The sequence below is a fragment of the Phyllobates terribilis genome, unplaced genomic scaffold (genome assembly GCF_046119375.1).
Source record: "Phyllobates terribilis strain yellow unplaced genomic scaffold, ASM4611937v1 Scaffold_3__8_contigs__length_932513732, whole genome shotgun sequence".
Taxonomy (NCBI): domain Eukaryota; kingdom Metazoa; phylum Chordata; class Amphibia; order Anura; family Dendrobatidae; genus Phyllobates; species Phyllobates terribilis.
The window spans coordinates 620,324,505-620,342,809 of NW_027362763.1; the positions used below are offsets into that span (position 1 = coordinate 620,324,505).

General features: G+C 40.4%; 1 protein-coding gene across 3 annotated transcripts in view; it reads right to left on the minus strand.

Annotated features, from left to right (window-relative positions):
* The window catches only part of TULP4 (TUB like protein 4), a 589,117-nt gene that overhangs the window by 512,030 nt on the left and 58,782 nt on the right, over positions 1 to 18,305 (minus strand). For all 3 annotated transcript variants that reach the window (XM_073671511.1, XM_073671513.1, XM_073671512.1), the window contains one exon: positions 8,263 to 10,229. In XM_073671511.1, coding sequence (XP_073527612.1) covers positions 8,263 to 8,514 — 252 coding nt within the window. In that variant the 5' untranslated portion in view covers positions 8,515 to 10,229. The remainder of the gene's footprint in view (positions 1 to 8,262; positions 10,230 to 18,305) is intronic.

Here is an 18,305-nt window from a genome sequence, read left to right on the forward strand (position 1 = left end):
TTCCAGGTTTGCGTCGGTCTGAAGCACAGCTGACTCTGCGATGAGTTTTGTAAAAAACTGATCGCAGCAGTAAGTTGTCTCAAACACAGATGTATATTACACTGCAGGTCTCCAAACAGTGAGAAATTCATCACTACTCATGTTACATTTATAATTGCGAGGCAAAAAAAAAAAATGTGGCGACGCTGTCACAATGAAGACAAGGATGAGAATGTGTAGAAAAACAACAAACATTTATTAGCGTCCACAACATTTTTTTTTCTAATATTTTTACCTTGCAAATGTTTTAAAGAGCCATTCCGGCAGCTTCAATGGGTAGAGCAGCAGTTTATACAAGAAATACCACTTCACTACTACTTTTATCAGAGTTGCGCCTGCCCTGCACAACTCCCCCAGGTGAGCAGATTTCATCTACTCTGCCCGTATATTTTCACCAGGACTTCACCATGGAGCACTCCTATTTTGTGTTCACATTACATGTATAAAACTCAAGCAGTGGGAGGTCTGCTGCATACATCACATAGGAAACCCTGGGCTGGTGCATCTCATAAAATTAGAATATCATCAAAAAGTTAATTTATTTCAGTTCTTCAATACAAAAAGTGAAACTCAAATATTATATAGAGTCATTACAAACAGAGTGATCTATTACAAGTGTTTATTTCTGTTAATGTTGATGATTATGGCTTACAGTCAATTGAAAAAGCCTAAGTCATTAACTCAGTAAATTAGAAGAATTAACAAAAAAAAACACTTGCAAAGGCTTCCTAAGCATTTAAAAAGGTCCCTTAGTCTGTTTCAATAGTCTCCATAATCATGGGGAAGACTGCTGACTTGACAGATGTCCAGAAGGCAGTCATTGACATTAAGTAAATGCAAAGTAAATTTTGCATTTCATTTGGAAATCAAGGTCCCAGAGTCTGGAGGAAGAGTGGAGAGGCCACAATCCAAGCTGCTTGAGGTCTAGTGTGAAGTTTCCACAATCAGTGATGGTTTGGGGAGCCATGTCATCTGCTGATGTAGATCCACTGTGTTTTATCAAGACCAAAGTCAGCGCAGCCGTCTACCAGGAAATTTTAGAGCACTTCATGCTTCCCTCTGCTGACAAGCTTTTTGTAGATGGAAATTTCATTCTCCAGCAGGACTTGGCACCTGTCCACACTGCTAAAAGTACCAATACCTGGTTTAAAAACAACAGTATCACTGTGCTTGATTGTCCAGCAAACTCGCCTGACCTTAGCCCCATAGAGAAAATATGGGGTATTGTCAAGGGGAAGATGAGAGACGCAAGACCCAACAATGCAGACGAGCTGAAGGCTGCTATCAAAGCAACCTGGGCTTCCATAACACCTCAGCAGTGCCACAGGCTGATCGCCTCCATGCCACGCCGCATTGATGCAGTAATTGATGCAAAAGGAGCCCTGACCAAGTATTGAGTGCATTTACTGAACATACCATTGGCTGAGGCGATGGTGAAGACAACAAGGATTTGGATTCCTGGACCACGGTGTGAATTACCTCTATGACGGACTCCTTGCCAGAGACGGACTACACCTCAACAAACCCGGGAAACACACATTTGCCAGGAGACTCGCAACACTCATCAGGAGGGCGTTAAACTAGAAGAAGATTGGATGGGAAGAAAAACGCGGGACACGAACATGAAACCAGAGAACATACTAATGAAAGATATGAAGTGCGACAAAGAAGGTCCAAGACAAGATACTTGGAAGGGAGGTAAGAAAATTTCTAATACAATCCACAGGGAGAAGATTGGAACAAAACAAAATCGTGTAAACTGCGTGCTAGCAAATGACAGAAGCCTGACAAACAAGATGGATGAACTGGAAGCAGAAATATCTACAGGTAACTATGACATAGTGGAAATAACCGAGACATGGTTAGATGAAAGCTATGACTGGGCAGTTAACTTACAGGGTTACAGTCTGTTTAGAAAAGATCGAAGAAATCGGAAAGGGGGTGGAGTCTGTCTATATGTAAAGATGTGTCTAAAGCCTACAATACGGGAGGATGTATGGGAGGGAAATGAGGAGGTCGAGTCCTTATGGGTGGAAATACATGGGGCAAAAAACAATAATAAAATTATCATAGGAGTCTGTTATAAACCACCAAATATAGCAGAAGCCACGGAAAGTCTATTAATGAGACAAATAGACGAAGTAGCAAAAAATAACGAGGTGATTATTATGGGGGACTTCAACTACCCCGACATAGACTGGGAAACCGAAAGCTGTAGATCTCAGAAAGGAAACAGGTTTCTGTCAATTATCAAAGACAATTATTTGTCACAACTTGTGCAGGAACCAACTAGAGGGACGGCCCTTTTAGACTTAATATTAACTAACAGGCCAGACAGAATAACTGAGGTGCAGGTCGGTGGGCACCTGGGAAATAGTGACCACAACATTATACAATTCCATATGTGCTTCAGTAGGTGCCCAACGAGGGAGTCACAAAAACACTGAACTTCAGGAGGGCAAAGTTTGATCCGCTAAGAGATGCCCTTCACCTTATAGACTGGGATAGTATCTTCAGTAATAGGAGCACGGATAGAAAATGGGAAATTTTCAAAACAGTCCTACATAGTCACTGTAGAAGGTACATACCTTATGGGAATAAAAGGGCTAGGAATAGGAGGAAGCCAATGTGGCTAAATAAGTAAGTCAAGAGGGCAATGAAAAACAAAAAAAGGGCTTTCGGTAAACTTAAACAAGAAGGCAGCGAGGAAGCGCTAATATCTTATAGGGAAAAAAACAAAATCTGTAAGAAACAAATAAGAATAGCAAAAGAGAAGAGAGAGAGACTAATTGCCAAGGAAAGTAAAACAAATCCCAAACTGTTCTTTAACTATATAAACAGTAAAAGGATTAAAACTGATGGCGTTGGCCCATTGAAAAATAACCTGGGTAAAATCATAGAGGGCGATGAGGGTAAAGCAAACCTACTCAATAGCTTCTTCTCCACTGTTTTCACAAAAGAAAACAATTTATGGGAGGAAATGCAGAGTGATAAAGTAAACCCTCCGCTAAATATCACCCACCTAACCCAGGAGGAAGTTCAGAAACGCCTAAATAATATCAAAATAGACAAGTCACCAGGCCCAGATGGCATACACCCCCAGGTACTAAAAGAATTAAGTAATGTGATAGACAGGCCGCTGTATCTTATATTCAAGCACTCTTTATGGACAGGGACTGTCCCACTTGACTGGCGCCAAGCAAATGTGGTACCAATATTCAAAAAGGGGTCTAAAAGTGACCCTGGGAACTATAGAGCAGTCAGCTTAACGTCTGTTGTGGGTAAATAGTTTGAAGGATTTCTTAGAGATGCTATTGTAGAATATCTTAATGATAATAACTGTCTAACTCCATATCAACATGGATTCATGAGGGATCGCTCCTGCCAAACAAACCTGATCGCCTTCTACGAGGAGGTGAGCTCACAGCTGGACCGGGGAGAGTCAGTGGATGTTGTATACCTTGACTTCTCCAAAGCGTTTGATACCGTGCCACACAAAAGGTTGGTATATAAAATGAGAATGCTTGGTCTGGGGGATAATGTGTGCAAGTGGGTAAATAGCTGGCTGAGTGATAGAAAGCAGAGGGTGGTTATCAATGGAGTAAGCTCAGGGGGTGTCAGGGTTACTAGCGGGGTGCCTCAAGGGTCTGTCTTGGGCCCTATATTATTTAATATATTTATTAATGATCTAGTGGAAGGGTTGCATAGTAAAATAGCAATATTCGCAGATGATACTAAACTTTGTAAAGTAGTTAATACAGATGAGGATAGGGCACAGCTACAGGAGGATTTAGATAAATTGGGGAGTTGGGCCAAAAAATGGCAAATGGGATTCAATGCCGATAAATGTAAGGTCATGCACATGGGAAAGAAAAACAGCAGTCACCCATACATATTAAATGGGAAACCGTTGGGGAAATCTGACATGGAGAAGGACCTGGGCGTCTTGGTTAATAGCAAATTAAATTGGAGTGCCCAGTGTCAGGCAGCAGCTGCGAAGGCAAATAGAGTCATGGCATGCATCAGAAGAGGAATAGGGGCATATGATGAGAACATTGTTCTTCCTCTGTATAAAGCACTGGTAAGGCCGCACTTAGAATATTGTGCACAGTTCTGGGCTCCGGGGCTCAGGAAAGACATATTGGAGCTAGAGACGGTACAAAGGAGGGCGACTAAGGCAATAAAGGGAATGGAGGGACTAGAATGCCCAGAGAGGTTGTCAAAATTAGGCCTATTTACATTGGAAAAGAGAAGGCTTAGGGGAGACCTCATAAACATGTATAAATACATCAGGGGGCAGTACAGAGATCTCTCCCATGACCTGTTTATACCAAGGATGGTGACAAAGACTAGGGGGCACACTATGCGTCTGGAGGAAAGGAGGTTCCTGCACCAGCATAGAAGGGGATTCTTTACGGTCAGAGCCGTGAGACTCTGGAACTCTCTGGGAGAGGAAGTGGTGATGTCCAACACACTTAATGAGTTCAAGAGAGGCCTGGACGCCTTTCTTGAGAACAATAAAATTACATCTTATGCTTAGTGATAGTTAATTAATCCAGGGATTTAATCTGACTGCCAGATTGGAGTCGGGAAGTGAATTTTTCCTCAATTATGTAAATTGGCCTATACCGCATGTTTTTTTTTTGCCTTCCCCTGGATCAACGCTGCGGAATAGCTGCAGTGCACAAGAAATAGGCTGAACTAGATGGATGCTTGTCTTTTTTCGGCCTTGTAAACTATGTAACTATGTACATTTCAGTAAGCCAACATTTGGGATTTTACAAACTGCTGATATAAAGTATTCTAATTTACTGAGATAATGATTTCAGGTTTTCATTGGCTGTAAGCCATAATCATCAACATTAACAGAAATAAACACCTGAAATAGATCACTCTGTAATGACTTTATATTATATATGGAGTTTTACTTTTTGTATTTAAGAACTGAAATAAATTAACTTTTTGATGATATTCTAATTTAGTGAGATGCACATGTACATCACATATGACACACTGCGGCTGAAGCATATACATCAAATACGCTGGGGCTGTAGCATATAAATCACATAGGAGACATTGGGGCAAGTGCATATATAGTGGCTTGTGAAAGTATTCAACCCACTTGGCTTTTTACCTATTTTATTACATTACAACATGTGTTTAACATTTTTCTAAGGCCACAGAGGCTACAACACCATTAAGCAAGAGGCACCAAATAAGTCAGGGATAAAGTTATTGAGAAGTACAAGTCAGGGTTGGGTTCTAAAAAAAATATTCCAATCTCTGAGGATCCCCGGAGCACCATTAAATCTAATATCATCAAATGGTAAGAACTTGGTATCACAACAAACCTGCCAAGAGTGCTGCCCACCCAAACTCTCAGCTCTGGCAAGAAGGGCATTAAACAGAGAGGCAGCACAGAGCCTTGGCTATGTTCACACACGTTGTGTTTTTTTCTGCTGCAAATCTACTGCTAACTTTTCTCTGGCAGGAGTTTAGCGGTGTCAAAAACGCAGGTTTAGCTGCGTTTTTTGTTGCGTTTTTTTCACTGTCCTTCTGTCTCTATTTAGTAATGCACATAAAGTTCTGTGAAAAAAAAGACTCCCATTCTATTTTGCCATCAGAAAGGCTGCAAATACGCAGCAAAATATGCAGGTGCATTTTTGGTGTGTTTCTGGTGCGTTTTTTCATCCCCCCATTACTTCCTATGGGTGAAAAAACGCTGAAAGTGACATGTCACTTCTTTCAGTGTTTTTCTAATCACTGAAAATAAGCAGTAAACAAAAAAGCAACATGTGTGAACAGAGAATTCTGATTTGTCATAGACTTTGCTGTTACTGCTAGACGCAGCTGAAAATTTGCATAAAAATCTGCTGCAAAATACACAGCAAAACAAAACGTGTGTGAACATAGCCTAAAGGTAAACCTGAAAGAGCTGCAGAGTATCTGTTCATACGACCACAATAAGCCGTACACTCCATAGAGGTGGTTTTTAAGAAAGAATGGGCAGAAAAAAAGCCTTTACTTATGCACAAAAATTGTAAGGCTTGTTTTGAGTTTGCCAAAAGACATGTGGGAGACTCCCCAAATGTATGGAGGAAGGTGCTGTGGTCAGATGAGACCAAAATAGATTTTTTTGGCCATTAAGGTAAACGCTATGTCTGTGGCGGTTTGTCAGTGATTTGAGACTGGGACAGAGGTTCACCTTCCAACAAGACAACAACCCAAAGCATACTGTTAAAGCAACACTCGAGTGGTTTAAGGGCAAACATGTAAATGTTTTGGAGTGGCCTACTCAAATCCCAGACCTTAATCCAACTGGTAATCTGTGGTCAGACTTGAAGATTGCTGTTCACCAGAGGAAAACATCTAACTTGAAGGAGCTGGAGCAGTTTTGTATTCATGAATGGGCAAAATCCCAGGTGCAAGATGTGAAAATTTGAGAGACTTATCCAAGCGACTTGCAGCTGTAATTGCTGAAAAATGAGGCTCTATAAAATACTGACTTTAGGGGGGTGAATACTTAAACACAATGAAGTTTTCAGTAATTTTGTCCTATTTGTGGTTTGCTTCACAATAAAAAGAAAAACAAATGTTCTCAAATCGTAGGAATTGTCGTTACATGGACTGATGCAAACTCTCAAAAAACTGAAATTCCAGGTTGTGAGGTAGCAAAACACGAAAATTGCACAGGTGGTTGAATACTTTTGTAAACCACTGTACATCACACATATGAGACACTGGGGCTGAAGGATATATATCACATAGTAAAACACTGGGGTGGGGGCATCTTAATGCTGTGTGCGTGCTTCCAATGTGAGGAATTAAGGGGTTGGCAAAATGGGACCACTGGCCTGAGCACTGCGGTCCATGAGAAAGTTTCACACCCTTGCTATAGTGTGATGCAATATAGAGTCAGTCTTGATCCCCAAGAAATGAATTTTCATGGTCGAGCAGCTGTAAACAAGCAAAAGAGCATCATGAACAAAGTCAAGCTTCAGCTAAAGCGGTGTAAAGCACAGCACCACTGGCTCTGGACAACCTACAACATATTAAAAATCACTTCACTGGCAGTGTGATGGATAACTAAAACTGTGCGGATGATCAGAGAATACTATCTACAAGAATGAACAATGTCTACTATAGATTGGAGAATATAAGGCATGGGAGCTGGGGCTATTTTTGGAGTTTGGGCGAGGCTCCTTATTGAAACTGTGGTGGTGAAATACAAATAACCTGCACAGAGCCATGACCTAAACCCACATCAACTAATCAACTACCTTTAAGATTAATTGGGTGCAGAAACATAAGAGACAAAACAACCATAAATGGTTCACATAAATCGAAAATTGTGAAATACAATTAAACTTTATTAGAGATCAGATGGTAAAGGATAACAAAAATGACCATATAAAAACAAAGGGGCGCACACCCAGGATGGTATAAAAATCGCATGTTGTTAGGGAGTCAAATTATCATATTAAAGTGTAACACCAGTAATGATGAACATGTTTATGCCCTAGTCTCTTACCAACTGTCCGGTTCGCAATTATGGCCCTATAATATCATGTGGATTCTTATCGAGTACTACACAGTTGCAGATACTAAGTATGTATTATATATAAATAATTTCCTCATATATCAATTTTCCCTTGTGTTCTTTTTCTCTTTAAGATTAATTATAATGTTCCTTTCTAGGCTAGCCATAACGTCTTCCATAGCACCAATGCACGGCCTCCACAGAATGATGTGGAGGCTAAATTCCAGACTTGTTTTTACAACAGAGGTAAATGACATAAGGGTAGAAAGTGTTGCATTTTTTGTAGGCAGGTGGCGTCAACAGCTTGTGGTTTCATACATATAACTAGGACATGGCTTTACCCTGGAGCCATAAGTTATCCGGTTATAATCACTTAAAAAAAAAAAAAAAGTAACTCCTAAATGTTTAATTTGGGAAATTATTTTGTAATTAAGTATGATAGAATTTGATCCGGTTTCTGGCTCTAAAATATACTTATGTTAAACCACTTCATGGCCAACCACTTTGATAGTCAGTTCTCACCAGTTTCCTCCACAAAAACATGCATTTTCTGCTTGGCAAAGGGGATCGGTAATAATGTATTTAGACCAAAATGTCATCAGCATATCAGAAAGTACAATCCCAAAAGAATATTCTGATAATTAGAACATTAGAACTTTTGGAATAGGAAACAAAACACTTACCTCACTGTTGTGGCCTCGAAGGTTGAAGTTGGTTCTCTGAGGTGTGTTTCTGTCTCTTCTACAATGGCTCAGGGTAAAAGTAACACCCACAACTCCCCTTCCATTGCCTGTAGCTAGCCACCCTTCTTCATAGTAGCGCCTTCGACACACTGGTTTCTCTTTTTCACTTTTTGGCACCCTTCCTTTCCAAGAAAGGCATAAAATGTTGGAGTCACTGCAAAGCACAGGCCCATGCTCCACCGATGCGTACATGCTTTTAAAAGTTTTGTTGCCAGTCCTCACAAAATTTTCAAAAATTAAAGTAAAATAAACCAAGTTCCAAAAGTCAGGTGCATTTACACTAGATCAGAGTTCTCAAAATGTTAAAGTTGACCATAAGCATGTTAAGTGGCCAGTTACCTTTAAACAGCCTTAATGCATAGTAACAGTTATTGACATACACAACTACAGGAATTTGGCTTAAAATTAACCAGCAGTCTGGATTCTTGTTGTGAAGGTTGTGTGGATGATTTCCCTTTGGACACTCATGGTTTCTCGACTTGCTTTCGTTCTATCCCACAATGTGTCTCATCAGCAAATTACTATGCAAAATGTATGTAGCCTGAGATTCCAGTTCCAGGATAGTCCAATAAAGTCACATACATAATTCCATAAATTAGAGGATTATAAAGGTTTCAAGTATTCAAGGCTTAAAAGAACAGACACCAGATGCCTCAACATGCACAGCAAACTGTCCTAACTCATTGTTTTCTTCCTTCAAATCACTTTCTGGCAGGTTCTTGTAGCCAAAGCAAATTTGCATAAAAAGCAGAAGGAAAAGGCACATAAAATGTGCAACATTATTTCCAGCCAACAATTTTTTTTCCCAAACTTCTAAAAACAATATCCAGTTCTGCAAAAAAAAAAAAAACTTTTGTCTCTACAGTACAGCTAAAGCATACCTCAGTTTGGTTATGCAACCGACCATATAAGAATGTTCAAGCTGTGCAATCAGAAATACTGAGAGTCCAAAACAGTGATCACTACTGGCTCCAACAAGACATTTATATATAAGAAGCAGATACTCTCCCATGGTCCTCCAATCACCTGATGTTACTGCTAGCTGAGGATTTCTCTGCGCTTCCTAAAACACCAAGACATGAACAAAGCATTCATTATCCTATTATCTGGCTGATTTCCTCACTACATTAGATTAATGCTATGACTTGGGTAAGATGTGTTACTACCAGAAACCAAAAAAAGAAGTTTCTTATACACAAAATGGTTAAATCATTAGATCGCTCAGGCAGTAAAGCCAGTTACTGGCACAGAATTGCTACTTTAAGCTTCTGATCATTCTTAAGGAGAAACCAGACATAGGAATTTCCTTTCAACAATCAGTCAACCACTAAGTTATGATTTAAAAGATATTTAAGTCATTTGAGGAAGTGAGAAGAGACTAGCAAAATACGGGGATGAAAAAAAGTAAATCTCACGGCCCAATTCACAGTGCACTGTGTAGTCTACTTGTCAGAAAAATGTCCAGTCTTGCCTTGTTTCTAATGTGTTCTCTTCCACATCATCAACACACATATGGCATTGCTATTTACTAGCATTTTTATCCTGAGGCAAAGGCTTTTTCTTTTTTACTTAACTATACGTTTTGGGGTCTTTATTATTTACTGCTGCTTTGTAGATTAAGCTTGGATAATACGTCTAGGGGGGTTTGTTTTAATTCTCTAATCAGTTTTTTCCATTTCAGCTGAACCTCTGGTATTATGCTTCAGTTTTTCAACATGGTATGGGAACAGTACACATCCAGTCTTCTGTCATTTAGGATGACGTGGCAAATGGTTTGATGAAGTTAGAGGTGTCCATAGCTGCTTGCATGATGTCAACAATGGGATACAATAAAGTTAGCTTTGGCAATGCTGCTCTGTAGGTAATTTTCAGGAGGAGAGTTAGACCAGGTTCAATCTTGAAGTTACCTGAAAGAATTAAAAAGACATTACAAAAAATGCACTTAAAGAGGCTGTCCAGGACTTTACTTATTATTCCCTATGGGGCTAAAAACTTACATGCAGGTAGCTCCCAACTAATGTGCCTGTTCTGCCAGATGTCAATGACTGTCGGCTCAAAACTGCCATGGTCCACTACTGCCAGGGATTCTGCCGATTCAGTTGAACTCACATTAACATAGCAGCTCTTCCTTTTTTTGGTCCTCTTTGTCGACGGGGCGTCAGTGCTGACGTCATGCTAATTGACAGCCAACTCCCCGAAGTTATCAGCATGACATTAGAAGTAACGCCGTGTCAGCAGAAGAGAAGATGTGACATCACCGGGTTTCACAGAATTAACGGCAGGAGCAATCAATGACTGCTATGAGCTAGCAGAGATCAGCACCTAACAGAACAGAAAGGTAGTTAGCAACTACCTGCTTCTACCTGATCTCCTTAAACCCTAGTGCAAACTGTCTTTTACACAACGGGTGAGATATATTTCCATCTATAATGAGAAGCGTGGCCTAATGAAGAATGTTCTACACAAATTCTGGATTATTCTGCAAAATGACCAAGTTATATCTAAATATACCACCAACTTCCCCTTGATTACCTACAGGAGAACACAAAATCTAAAGGATTTACTCGCCACAGCAACAAGAGACCCTGTTTGGAATAAGTCTTTGGCTCCAAAGACCCACGATGGGGATTTTTCCCTTGCACGAATTGTGCTGCTTGTACTAACATGGAAAGACCATTTGTTTTCCATTCCAGTAATGGGATCTAAACAATTCCAGATTATACAACACATCACTTGTGACACTGAGGGGTGTGGTGTACTACGCCACATGTCCCTGTAAGCTTATTTATGTGGGCCTTTTCTCTTGAAAGCTCAGAATTCACACTAGGGAGCATATCCAGGATATCAGTAATGCTTGGGAGGCTACAGATGAATCACAGTTGAAATCGATACCCATACAATTTTTTTTTTTTATATATAACTAATTTTTATTAAGATTTTTCACATATTTTAGCAAACATAGAACACAGAAAAGTCATTCACATTTTCATATCAGAGAAAACCCTTAGGCCTCCAACAGGCCGGCCCATTAGAGATCACTTTAAAGCTTTCAAATTCAAATATCTGATATGACATCCATTTTACTTAATAGTCCATGAAACACAAAGAAAAAAAAAAGACAACACAGAGAGAAGGAAGGGAAAGGAAGAACGATATAGACAAAAGATCAAGAAGCAGTTGATCATTCACTACGCTGCGCCCAATAGTAGTCCCATGGGGCCCATACTGTCTCAAACAGGTCCATCTTTGCAGTAAGACTTGCAGTCAAGGACTCCATCCGCCTCACATCACAGACCCTATCGTAGTACTCTTGTCTAGAGGGTGGTGAGTCCCTTTTCCAGCAAAGAGCAATCATGCATCTCGCTGCTGTCAACAAGTGGAGGAGCAATTTGGAAGAATGTCTACCCATTCCCCCAGGGGTCACATTGAGAAGGAAAACAGAGGGCTCCAGAGAAATCTCTGTAAATAGCACCTCCTGAACCAGTTTTCTTATTGTTTCCCAAAAGGGAACTATTTTGCTGCAGGTCCAGAAAACATGTGTCAGAGTGCCGACAGATGATCCACATCTCCAGCATATACTCGGGACCTGCGGGTTCATTTTATTCAGGACATCCGGCGTGTGGTACCAATGCATTAAAATTTTATATTGGTTCTCCTTGTATAGGGTACAGATTGATGTCTTAGCTGCCTTAGACCATATTGTCTGCCATGTCTGAGGGGAAAGCCTCCTTCCCAAGAATCCCTCCCACTTAGACATATAGGGGTGCTGGAAGATGGGTCCACTCACCGGTGAACTGATTACTTTATATATATCCGAGATCAACCCCTTGGTAGAGGGACCTCTCCTGCACAGCCTCTCATACTCCGTGGGGATGGACACTTTATATGAGCCAAACAGGGATCTTGCAAAATACTGAATCTGTATGTACTGATAGAATTCCCGGTTAGTGATGTTAAAACTTTCTTTTAAATAATCAAACTGATGTATTACTAAGGTGTTTCTGTCCACTATATCCGCAAATCTAAACAATCCCGCGTTGATCCAGGGGTGAACTATCGATGATTCTTGGCTCTGAGGGAACAAAGGCTGAAAGACAAACAATATCATCGGGGAGTGCTTAGAAGAAAGAGGAAATCTCCTCGTACAGGTGTCCCATATGTCTCTAGTGAATTGCATAGGGCCCAGTAAAGTGGTTTGGAGTTTAACAGATTTCTCAGACCACAGTAGTGAATTCGGATGAACTGGGACTATCCATAATTTTTCAATTTCTGTCCACTTATTATATGCCCAAAGGGATGACAATGAAGGAATCCTTCTCAAGTGAGCCGCCCAATAGTATTTTAACACATCCGGGACCGATAACCCCCCCCCCTGCTCCCTCCCCGAGATCAGTACCTGCTTGGAGATTCTGTGCCTCCCATTATTCCATATAAACTTCATTATACAGGATTGGAGAGAGCCCTCAACTCCCCCATAGGAACCCCAACTGGTAGAGTTTCAAAATAGTAGCTGAGTTTAGGAATAAGGGACATTTTCACCGCCGATATACGTCTCAAAAATGAGATATGAAGATTGGCCCACTTGACCATAAGACCCTTCAATTCTTTAAAAAGGGGCGGAAAATTATGAGCAAACAGGGTCCCATAGTCTGACGTTATGTTAATCCCCAGATATTTGATACTCTCTGACTTCCACCGGAATTTGTAATTCAGCTTAAGATGATCTAATTCTTCATGGGGAAGGTTTAGTGGAAGTGCCTCTGCTTTTTTAGAATTAATCTTATATCCTGAGATCATGCCATATTCCCGAAGTGTCACTTTAAGATTAGGGAGGGTGATATGCAGATTCGTGAGGGTCAGTAGCACATCGTCTGCAAATAGGGAAATTTTAAATACTTTACCCCATACCTCCACCCCCGATATGTCAGGATTAACTCTTATTGCTGCCGCTAGCGGCTCGATACACATGGCAAACAAGAGTGGGGATAAAGGACAGCCTTGCCTTGTACAATTTGCTATAGAGAAACTGGGTGATACACAATGGGGAAGTTTAATGAACGCCGTGGGAGAAGAATAAAGGGCCTTTAGTGCTGTTAGAAAAGCACCCGATATCCCAAAAGTCTTCACTGTCTCAAACATAAAGGGCCAATTAAGGCGATCAAAAGCCTTTTCCGCATCAAGACTGAGGAGAAGCGCCCGAGACTTATTCCTATTGACCACATCCACCAGGTCCACAGCCCTCCTTGTGTTGTTTCCTTCCTGCCTGAAGGGCACAAACCCCACCTGATCCTTATGAATCCTGTGCGGAAGCCAGACATGCAGTCTGTTTGCAAGGAGACAGGTAAATATTTTTAAGTCCAAGTTCAAGAGGGCTATGGGCCTATAGTTGGCGCAGTCAAGGGGATCTATACCAGCCTTGTGAATTAACACCAAATATGAATGAGACAGCGAGCTAGGAATCGGGGTTCCCGTCAGGAAGGAGTTAAAAAGGTCAACCATATAGGGGAGTAGTATATCCGCAAAAGTTTTATAATATAGATCGGTCAAACCATCCGGCCCTGGTGACTTACCCAGGGGCAAATCTTTCAAAATGTCAGTTAATTCCTCAAGAGTGATCTGTTTGTTAAGGGAATCTTGTGCCTCCGTTGAAAGAACAGGCAGACTAATCTTCCAAAAAAAGCTGCATCTCTGATCGCCTATATTCTGGATTGCCTGCTAGTGGGTCCTGAAGATTATATAATTTCTTATAAAATTTATAAAAGATATTTGACAATTCCCCCGGGTCATAGTGGGTAGTTCCCTCATCGTATCTAAGAGCCTGAGGAGCCGCGGCCACAGAGCGATCCTGTAATTGCCTAGCCAACAAGGTATGGGCCTTGTTCCCTTTTTCATAATATCTCTGTTTTGAAAATACAAGCATCTTCTCCACTTTACGGATGGAGAGATCCTTCAATTTGTCCCTAGTGGCCAACAGCTTCCTCAGAGTCCCAGTCGACGGAGAAGAGGCAAATCTACGTTCCAGAAGGCGAATCTGAGAATTAAGATTCGAGAGAAGTTGCCTTGAATTTGTTTAAGCCTCGCTCCCTCTGCGATACAACACCCTCTTATTACCGCCTTATGCGCATCCCACAAAATAGGAATGGCACAGATCCCGAATGTAGTTCAAAATACTGGGTTAAATGATTTTATAAAGATTTTCGAATACAGGGATCCTTTACCAGAAATTCATTCAGTCGCCAGTGACAGGCTCTGGAGGAACTGAGACCCAACTTTAAATTTAATATTACCGGCGCATGATCCGACCATGTTATGGACCCCACCTCCACATTCTCTAGCATTCTAAGTGTGACAATATTAGCAAAAAAGTAATCGATTCTGGTATGAGTCTGATGCGGATTTGAATAAAAAGTGTAAGCTTTTTCTTTGGGATGATCTATTCTCCACATATCAAAAAGGGAATTTGCCCGGATCAATTTTCTAAATTCCAATGATAATCGGGACGAACCAGCAGATGGCAGGTTCCCCCTCAAAGCAAGCCTATCATTTATTTCTGAGAACGGGATATTAACGTCCCCCCCCACCAACAATGCCCCAGGCTGCAGCCGTCGAAGGCTTGTTCGAATCTTGCGAATAAAGGGTACTTGGCCCGAATTTGGGGCGTAAATGTTGCACAATATTATTGCTTTGCCCTGAAAAAAGCCCTCCAGTATCAAGAATCTACCTGAAGGGTCCTCATGAGATTTAGAGATTTGAATTGGACACAAAGAAGATGATACCCAGACATTTTAAATTGGCCCAGAGCTAAACTGCTATATTATTTCGAGACCTTACTGGTAATGGTCCCTGGGGAGGCACTTATGGCTCTTCAGGCTTGCATAATGAAATTCTTTTGGAACAACAAGAGACATAGAATATCCAAACAAATATTAACCTCTAGTAGCTCACATTGGGGTTTGTCAGTGCTAGATCTCTCTAAGTATTCCTGGGCCACACATATGAGGAGGATTCCATCCTGGACCTCTTTATGGGCATTTTGTTTGGACGTTTTGCAATAAGCGATTTGCTCTATCCTCCAAACATTGCCCCATATAATCTTTCATATTTCAGCCTCTGTTGGCAAATAGTGTAAAGTCACGGATGGTCTCTCCATGGTTTACTGAGGGGTTGTTTAAATATGCAGACATAGTAAATAGACACTCAGATTTTTCAGCTCGATTTCTTAAAGTCCTGTAGAGGACATACTGATACTCATGCTAGAGCAACTCCATTTTATCTACTCGCTTTAAAATCATGTTATTATCACTCCTTGCATAACATACATTCTTTCTTTCTCTTCCCATAGAACTTATCTCACACTAACCTTTTCTCAAGAGAACATTTTGTCGGACACTCTGTTATCTAACTTGTTTAGGCCAAGTTTGACCTTGTAAAATTTCCATAATGCTTCAAACTAACAATGATAATATGACCATATATGTGTTTTCCGTAATAATTGTACTAACATCAGTTAGCCTATAGTATTGTAGTATGGCTGTAGAGTTGATTGGCTATTTGATATACTCAAAACAATATAAAATGCTACGCAAAATAAACGGGATCAGAGATTCTTTGAATCCTCCCAATACAGAACATTGTTTCCGTTTGGTTTTCTGTGGATTGCAATCAACATAATAATTTGACACTCACTTGGTCAACCGTGAAGGGTTATTGCCCTCCCTTAACAGTCCAACTATGGATTAACTAATCGTGAATTTATGCAAACCTTACAATTAAACATCTTGCAAGATCTTTATTTGGATCACACAGGGTTTCAACCCCTTCTGATTTTGAGATAAAGGTAAAAAGGGTCCTTCCACCAAGGGCCTTATCTCAGATATTTATAATTTGATTGGTTCTCCCAGGGGCGACCTCCCCTCCAAAACACCCCTATAAGACGAGGTGGGAGGACTTCCTGGGAAGAATTTTTTCTCCTCAGACTTGGCAGGTAATATGGGCTAAGCCAGCAAAGACTTCATTTTCTACTCTGTATTAAGAAAACCAGTATAAGACCATGATGTTTTGGTATCATACTCTAGAGCTGCTCAATAAAATGAATCCTCAAATTTCAAAACTTTGCTGGCAATGTGGAGCCTCTATAGGTACTTTACTGGATATTTTTTTAGACATGTGGGGATATAATCGCCTTTTGGGAAGTGGTTAAATCTATGATCCAGGAGGTCCTATTGGTGGAGTTAGACTTCGATCCCTCAGTTTTTCTTCTTAATGATCCTCCTACAGGGTTGGGCATGTTATGGTAAATATTTAGACTTTTCATTATTTTAGACAATTCATATATCTTTGATAATTTTGTATTTTAATATTAGCTTTATAAGTGTTATTCATAAAAGCAGGGTGTTGTCTCTGATATAAAGATGTATTAAAGCCTTCCTTTGTTTCTGAAAGTATAGTAAAACTAGATATAGCCAGTTTCTAAGGAATTTTGAAATAATTTACGATTTTGTTTTTCCCAACTTAAATATTCCTTTTTAGGTAATGAAATGTAAGCCATTCCCACTTTCCTTGTCTTTGTGGTTTGTAATAAAAACTTGTGACCAGGCATCTGAGGGCAGACAAGTCTAGAACACAGACAGAATTGGTCTTGTTTCTCTGGTCTTCGATCGATCGACTCCATGATTTGATCAAAACTGGCAAAAATTGTGAAACCCTTTGAGTTTCTCCTAAAACTTTCTATACAGGTTTCCACATCAGGCAAAAACTCCATAAAATTGCTTCTCCATTTACTAAGATCAGCTAGATGTATAATTGCATGTTTTTTGAAGAGATTCTTTCCTCAATCCAGACAAGAATATCCCTCAAGAATCTGTGAGGTTTGCCGAATGGAATTCCTAAAAGCTACTTTAAATGCCAAGATTGAATTGTTTAATATGGTGTGGGCTCCATGGGATTATTATTGGGCCCAACAAATTGTATAGTTTCTCTTCCTTAACATACGATATATTATCTTTTTCTTCTCTCTTCCCTTCTCTCTAGCCAATTACAAACACTCCCTACACCTTTCCCTTCCGTTGTGTCTTGTGTTTTGTGTCAACTATAAATTTTTTACTTTATTGTTAAAGTCTAAGTGAACAATCGTTCCTTTGAAATGGTTGTCTATTAAGAAAATCTGATGTTAAAGATTTTTTGCTAGACAAAGAAAAAAAATTATTTCTCGGTTGAAATAAGTGTTGCTTGTTTGTTCATTTGTACTTGTTTGCTATGTTAAATTGGATTTATAAAATATTGGATAAAATTTAATAAAAATACAGTTATATAAAAAAAAATTGGTCCACGGCTGTGATGCAAGTCTTTTCGGGATGATTGGGATTAACCACAATTTGATATACAGCCGTGGTGGGAACCGGAGAAATAAATTAGCACAACTAGAGACAAAATGGATCATGAGAAATGACTCCATTCGACCCAAGGGTCTTAACGAGGTTCTTAGTTTTGCCCCTTTCCTTTTAAATTTGAGGTGTCTTTGGTATTATGTATTATTTTATTTATTTATTTTTTAAAGCTCCGTGCCTTATTCCCACTATTTTTCCATTTTTGCTTTTTGTCAGGTATCATTGACTCACCTCTTCTATATCCAGATTGTATCCTGGATCTTTTGGTGGATCGTTTGGAATAGCGTCACACAGTTTACTGGTGGACCCCTCTATTACGTCAACTGTTATGCTTACAATATATTTTCCTGTCAGCTTTGATCTTTTATTTTTTAAGTTCACACCATTGTGGGTACTGTAGCGCAGAGGTCCCCAACCGCCGGTCCGCGGACCAGGACCGGGCCGTTGGGGTTTTTCAGCCGGTCCGCGGGGAGAGGGGGCCCCTCCAGCCTCCAGCAGGGCCGCCATCAGGGCATGACTGCCCTGACTCCAGTATGGGGCCCGGCCGGTAGGAGCCCCCTCGGAGCCCCCCTCTTGTGCGTCTCTCTCCTCATGGGG